Source organism: Schistosoma haematobium, chromosome 3 (genome assembly GCF_000699445.3).
Source record: "Schistosoma haematobium chromosome 3, whole genome shotgun sequence".
Classification (NCBI taxonomy): Eukaryota; Metazoa; Platyhelminthes; class Trematoda; order Strigeidida; family Schistosomatidae; genus Schistosoma; species Schistosoma haematobium.
This window is the reverse complement of record NC_067198.1, coordinates 44,079,397-44,086,294: the sequence shown is the minus strand read 5'-3', so window position 1 is coordinate 44,086,294 and position 6,898 is coordinate 44,079,397. Positions and strand designations below refer to the sequence as shown.

Below are 6,898 nucleotides of genomic sequence, written 5' to 3'. Positions count from 1 at the left end.
GAAGGTTCATTGTGCCGACCCCTCTTCGCAAATTTGAGTAATGCGCATCAGCTGCCAAGCGTCCAGGAACATGCCTCAAATTAGAGAGTGTGAGGAAGTTACACCAAGTGGTGTTGTCAAGATCGAAGCCGTTTTTCTTAGTATATCAAAGTGAACCATATCAGAAACAAGAGGAGTGTCCACGCTTAGATTTCACAGTTTCTTTGGTTTACAAGTGAAACTAGCTTAAGGTTGTAAGTGGGGCCCTCATCTATGGGGGTTATATGCGAAGGCCTAAAAGTTTAAAGGTACCGCTTTGTGGAGTCATCATCGTTGTTGTTGAGCCATCAGGACCTCGCAGCTGGGGAAATCCGTTCTGCCTTGTCGCAGAGGCGTTGCATGTGGAAATAAGCTTTTTGCATTGGAATCGAGTTTGGCGATTGGTTTGATCTGGTGCTGGAGCATGTCCATTGAAGTCTTTGCGTATTGTGTCCATGGTAAGTTGAAATGCCCACATATGCTGAAACTTAATCAGCAAAAGTTTCGAAAGGACAGGGGGCTTGCGTTATTCCTGGCAATGATGGTCTCAGTTGACCCGGCTTCCTGTCGAGATCGTCGACAGACAGAGCTTCATTCATGTGTTGAGGTAATGAATCCCATTCCTTGATGATCCAACTGGATAGTCAGGTGACAACTAGTTTATTCTGGGCTTATGAACATTTTAAGTGTCCTCGTAAGTTTACTGTTTTGGAAGACAAGAAAATTGTGGACACATCAGATGCGAACTTACCGCTAAGTTGTTTAAAAACTGTGATCAAGTCACCTCTGGTTCTTCTATATGACAATGAGAATTGGTTTAGTTTGGCCAGTCTGCTATCATACAGGAGCTTCTCTATTCCGAGGATCAGTTTAGTTGCAGTTCTTCGAACCTTTTCCAACAGCTCACTCTCTTTAGGCAGGGACTATCTGCTTGCATGCAGTGCTAGAGTTTAGGACGAACAAGCACTGTATACAAAGTCGAAAAGATTTTAGAATGGACGTAGTTGAATACTAACACACAGACTATAGGGTTGGAAGACCTTTGCGGCAATTGTATGGGAGTATGCAGTAGCTCTTAAGTCATAGCCCCGAGGTGCCGTAGTATGGCGGGGGTGGTGTGAATCCGCGCGCCCATGCGTGTACAGCCACTGACAGGAAGTCCTACTCACTGCCTTCACGTGGTGAGGGTGTTGTTTACAAAATTGAGAGGACGAAAAGCGTATGCCCAACGACCGACTACCTCGACGTGCTATGCTCAGTGGTATAGGAGTAGGTTGGAAAAAAGCTAGGGGCGGCCAAACCAAAACATGGCACAAGTCCATGGAGTCACTGACAAGTGGACTGAGTCATGTTGGTAGGTGTAGACTACCTGGTTGGGGACCGCGAGATGATAGTAACCGATGGTTAGAGACCCTGAATGACATGGCTGAAAATCGTTTGCAATGGCGCAGGTGCATCCACTCTCTGTGTTCTCCCAAATTCTAATCTTTTGAATTCTTCATGTCCCTTTTTTCCTCTTTCCAAATTTATTTCACTGGATTATACTCTTTAAATAACATCTCCAAACCCTAATCTTCCCGATTACTGCTTATACTCTTATTACCTCTACCACTACGGGATTTGAATCGACAACTGCATCTCTGTGCTAATGTGGTGTGGCAACTCGAACTGATGTACGTACGTACGAAGTTCTACGTTGTTACTGACTGACTGGACGAAAAGCGAGTGTCCGGCACTTTAACCGGGTCGATGGATATAGAGGATCCACCTAGTGTAGTTGGGAAACCCTGATTCCAAACCAATGGTGCAAATGGGCTCCCGGATCCTGGGGAGGGGTAAATGGCGTGTGAACCGATTGTTGGTTACCGGCTACCATGGAATTACATCTCCTCACGCTGCCTCACTGTCTTATGGATTAGACCTTTAGGTCGAAGGATCTGAGTGTGGCACCCTAGGGAGTCCACCTGCTTCAGTTTGGACACCCGGATAGTATCACAGCCTTCACACAAATCAAGTGATCTGTGTGGCGCATATGTATTTGGTGCCTCCTTGTACTAATGTTTATGCGTTCAAATAAATAAATAAACCTACTATAGCGTTCTTATGGTCTTTTGCAATCTACTTAGGGTTACATTTAGGTCCAAGTACATGCTTAAGGGATTAACGATGAAATTTGGCATTTCGTTTATTAACCTAAATGCGTTTCTAACTTTTGTTATTTTTCCTTATTGCAGCCGTGGGAGGCGGCGACTATTTATTAACATAAAGATCCAGTCACATGTCGAAACGCTCTGGCTTAGGTGTGGTATGTCATATTTGTCCAGCTACTTAACTAGAAGTAAGATCACTAGCGAAGAGTTATCAAAACCTTTAAAATTGTCAAAGCCATCTTTGGATAGTGATGAAGAAGACTATAACGATAAAGATTGTTTCCGATTACATGAAGCAGATATAGATGGTATCTGGTTGTTTACTGTATATTATTCTACAAGGTCAGGAAGCTACGACTTTAGAGTATGATGATGAAGTTAAAATAACTCCATTTAACATGAAAGAAGAGCTTGAGGAAGACGGTCACTTCGATTCCGCTGGCACTTTCATTTTCAAGAAAGTTAGTAGAAAAATTATGATTAACGGTTACTGTTATTATAGCAAGTTGATGCTCGTGATAATTGGTTGGAAGATATTAATTGGCTAGAAGTCAAGAAAAACCAGGAAAAGAATTCATTGAAAGACACATCGATAAGCGATGAACTCGGCGGGAAAGTGCTAAGTAAAGAGGAGAAACTCGCTTTGTACCAAGAACTCTTATCTTATTTACAACCTTCTGAGACCGTTTGCGCAGTATCAGACGTATGGGTGCCTGTTCAGATACTAAGAAGTCCGCTTCAGCCAGCCAACGCTGGCTACGAAATAAACATCCGAAAACTAAAACTGAGACGTAAGTGTCACATATGGTGTTGTACTTGTGGTTATGGCATACGTATTCCAGTATATCATGTTGTGTTAGAGACGATGTCTAAACAACTCATTAAAATTGTGATACGAATTAAAGTGTAGCGTTCCATTTGTTTCTAATTTTGAAATTAATATTTATTCACCAGCGGTGAAAAGGAATAATGATACGAACATCATGGAGAAATATTTCACTCTTTATGTAATTAGAGAAACCCATCGAAACATTCGGAATTGGAAGTATCATTTACTGAAAGGGTACAGCCGTATTTGTAATTATTTAGCACACACAAGTCTGTACTAAAATAGGTGTTACATTTAAAAAGTGGTCGGAAGTGTTTTCAAGTACTGAAAAACGTTAAGTGGAGATAGACTATAGATAAAAGATAAGTCTCTGCTCACAGAATATTGGGAAAATGCGGATAAACAAAAAGAGGGGTCATAGCCTCTTAGGTTATAAAAACTAATATTATTTTTCTATGACCAAGGTAATGTGAGGACTTGGAGATCTCGTTCTTAGAAAAATCGGTCTTAAAATAGTTATTTCTCAACAATCATATCTTTCGAAATTCAATAAATGTATCATTCACTAGTAGAACATGGTAGTGAAACAGATTCATACACTGTTTTCCCTCACATTCATGATGTAAACGGTAAGAAAAACTAATCCCATGTCCAAACCAAATTAGTTGAATTGAAAAATAGTCCCTCTGACTTAGCGATTCAGGCACTTTACCTTCTAATCATTATGTCGTGGCTTCACGTTATGGAACCGGAATATTACCCAAATTCAGTTCAGATGTGTACTAGTGTATATTCATTGTATGACTCATAATATACTGGGATCTTGAGATGTCTAGGTAGTAACAGTCATACTTGTATATTCAGGACAAATTGTTCTAAGAAACATTTTCATCCTTGAAAGTTATATTTACTACATTCGCTTAGTTATCGTAGACAGATCGGATATATGTTTTTTTGAAAAAACATCTAGCGGCAATCCAGAAGGATTAATTCGTGTTACTGAATTAGCTGACCAACTTGTTCAAGGCGGAGATTTTGATGTTTATCAAAAAACATTCGACGATATAAAAAACTGATAGAATGTACAAAACAATTCGCAGCAGATGATGAACTTGAAGTCCTCGGTCAGGCATTTGATGAAAAGCAAGGTGACGATAAAGGTTTGTTGTTTTTACCTGAAAAATGAGCTTCAATCTATACTTTGTAATAAAATTAGTAAGCATTATCGTAGCGGTAATATTCAAGACTACAGCTTTCAGGGTTTTGGTTTGAAATTCTCAAGACAACACTGTCTTGTAATTTTCGAAGACATTTCGCTACATCTACTGAATACGTGATTAATTTAAATTAAATGAAATAGAATTTTTGTAGTCCACTTAGATATAGTTAGCGACTTTCAATTCGTATCGCGGTGACGTTAAAATTAGTGACTTTCAAGATATTTATTATCTAGGAAATAACTATGGTTTCCATGTTTGACCTAGAAGAAAACGTTTATCAAGACAGTCTACTCATTTTAATCCTTTCAAGGATATTTGCACTTAAATGTTACAAAACATCAGTCACTAAAGAGTGTTAACTACAGGCAGGCTAAAACCATTTCTTTTCTCAAGAAAAGTATTTATAATCACCTTCCATATTTTCTTACCTTATTTCTCTTGCTATGTATCCGGAATCACTCCATGGTTAAATACTTTTGATCGATTAGATTAAATATTAAACGTTGTTAACTCTTCGCTTGATCATCTTATGAGGTACTTATTTGTATTGAAAAAAAAAGCAAAACTGTAAGACTGAACACAAACTTGCTTTGGTTCCAGTTATTAGACGATATCAATTCTGTAAGGGAAAACTAATAAGAGATGAAGTAAAGTGAATAGGAAACAATTTAAAAAACGAACAAAAGTCACGAAATGGTACTGCTTACCCTAAACAGCGAGAACATCATAAGTCGAAGTAGTACATTTTAGCTGCTCAGACAGTGAGCTTGCTCATAGTCACTTTGAATCACAGCTAATCGTCCATAAGTGTTAGAGGGATATATATTGGATCAGAGCATGTTTTGTGCAGGATTGTGTTTGGGCACGCTAATTGGCTATTTCTTGATTAACCAGCGCTAAGGAGTACTTGGAGGAGACTATCGAATCTTCCCATGTAAAAATCATGAATATGCTCTCATTTTTTAAAATTTTGATTCCTACTTCCATCCACCCTTGTTATATGAAATGCAATTGCATTCATGTTCAACCGTGTTCTGATTTGGGGACTTGTCGAGTGAAGTGGTGTCCAAGAATACTAAGCAATAAGAGTAGCTGAGTCGTAATAAGAGAAACCATAACAATAGGCTATATTATATATATAATCCAGCTATCAGTCTACCCCAACAATGAATAGTAGACAATAGGATATTACACAAATTTGTAAGCTTCATCGGCAATTACACTAGTTCCGTTGATTAATAGCAGTATACAGGGGATCGAAACTAAATATAATTCCTCTCATACATCTTGCACGATTCGTTAAGTCACACTTCTGTTTTGTCGACATGTATATGTGGCTAATAACTTGTATTAACCTATAAGATTTGTAAAACTGGTTAAGTTTCATATTTGGATATAAAATAGGAATTTCTGATAAATCTGTGGGTAATTTTCAATGTCTACTTAGTTGGTACTGATCATCTTCAAAATTGTATTTATGACTGTCGCTGATGTCAACTAGTTATTGGAAATTCTGATGACAAGTCATAATGTCTAGTGTCAGTCAAGTATTGTATGACATCTGTAGTAAGCATAGAACATACTTTGTTGTCTTTTGGGTGGAATTAATAATTAACTCTCATAAAACTTGTCGTATCAGTCTAAAGATATATATCCTGTACATAAGGCTCAGAAACATTATTGAGATCAAATACACTATGCAAAGAATGATCGCTTCAATCAATTTCTAATTTCCTTGTATGGTTGATTTTGTAAAATAGTTGACCTTATTCATGTTCAAATTTCTAAAATGCTTATTAGGTGGAATCAAATCAACTGAAGAACATGATGGTACTGACCATGATGGCAGTAATAATAATACCTCAGTCATGTGGCATTTAAAACGTTCAAATAAACCAAATACAGAAATTGAAGGACCATACACATCTGAACAATTAAAAGTGTGGCTTCAAGATGGAACATTTAATGACGATGACAATATTTTAATACGTGAATCAACGAAGTCTGATGGACAATTCTATAACATCACACGTATTGACTTTGATTTGTATGAATGAGAGTAAATATTCACTTCTTCAATATTATGTTCCCTTCGTTTATGCATTCTATTGTATATAGAAAAATTTGTGAATATATATGTTCGTTTTTTCTGTTGATTTCTTACCTTACCTTTCGCATAATTTTATTAGCATATTGAGAAAGAACATTTTATTCATGTCTGTTTAACGATCGATGTTGCAGCATTTATGGAATGGTAACAGTTTTTTTTTACCGAAAATCGGGGAATTAAATATTTTACACTCTTCACGCAGTGTTTCGTGGGAAGGATGAAAATTTGGCTATAGTTTACATTACTAACTAATATTGATCGGAGAACTTGAAATTAAACAATTAATATTTCGTCTCACGAATCTCCAGTACTTGCCTACTCCTTTTACGCCTCGTAAAGCATAGGCAACCAACCAGGATTCTCCAACCAATCCTTACGAAACTCAATCTGTAGCGGTAAATAAATCCCCAAAACAAATAGCTCTGTAAGTTTTGGACATTGGATGCTGACCATTTGTTTTAGTGGACTCATCTAGCTGAAGGCGCTCGGTCAGGCATCCGCACCAGATCACGTGTGGTAACGCCGTGCTCAACATCAACCGCAATCGCTAGCCAGATTAGATCAGAGAATT

At 37.8% G+C, this 6,898-nt stretch overlaps 1 protein-coding gene across 1 annotated transcript; it reads left to right on the top strand.

The window, feature by feature from the left end:
- The first annotated feature begins 586 nt into the window (after positions 1-586).
- Positions 587-6,586, top strand: CD2BP2_2 (CD2 antigen cytoplasmic tail-binding protein 2). The gene is made up of 6 exons (XM_051213935.1): positions 587-2,323; positions 2,362-2,476; positions 2,511-2,629; positions 2,671-2,959; positions 3,968-4,157; positions 6,018-6,586. Exons 1-5 carry the CDS (start codon positions 2,297-2,299, stop codon positions 3,985-3,987), a joined length of 570 nt encoding a protein of 189 aa, XP_051069955.1. The 5' UTR covers positions 587-2,296; the 3' UTR covers positions 3,988-4,157; positions 6,018-6,586.
- The last annotated feature ends 312 nt before the right edge of the window (positions 6,587-6,898 follow it).

Excerpts from the sequence above, each read along its gene's own strand:
- CD2BP2_2 (XM_051213935.1), top strand. The coding sequence starts at position 2,297 with ATGTCGAAACGCTCTGGCTTAGGTGTG. Across the intron at positions 2,324-2,361 it reads AACGCTCTGGCTTAGGTGTG|ATCACTAGCGAAGAGTTATC; the intron begins GTATGTCATATT and ends ACTAGAAGTAAG. Across the intron at positions 2,960-3,967 it reads CCGAAAACTAAAACTGAGAC|CGGCAATCCAGAAGGATTAA; the intron begins GTAAGTGTCACA and ends AAAAACATCTAG.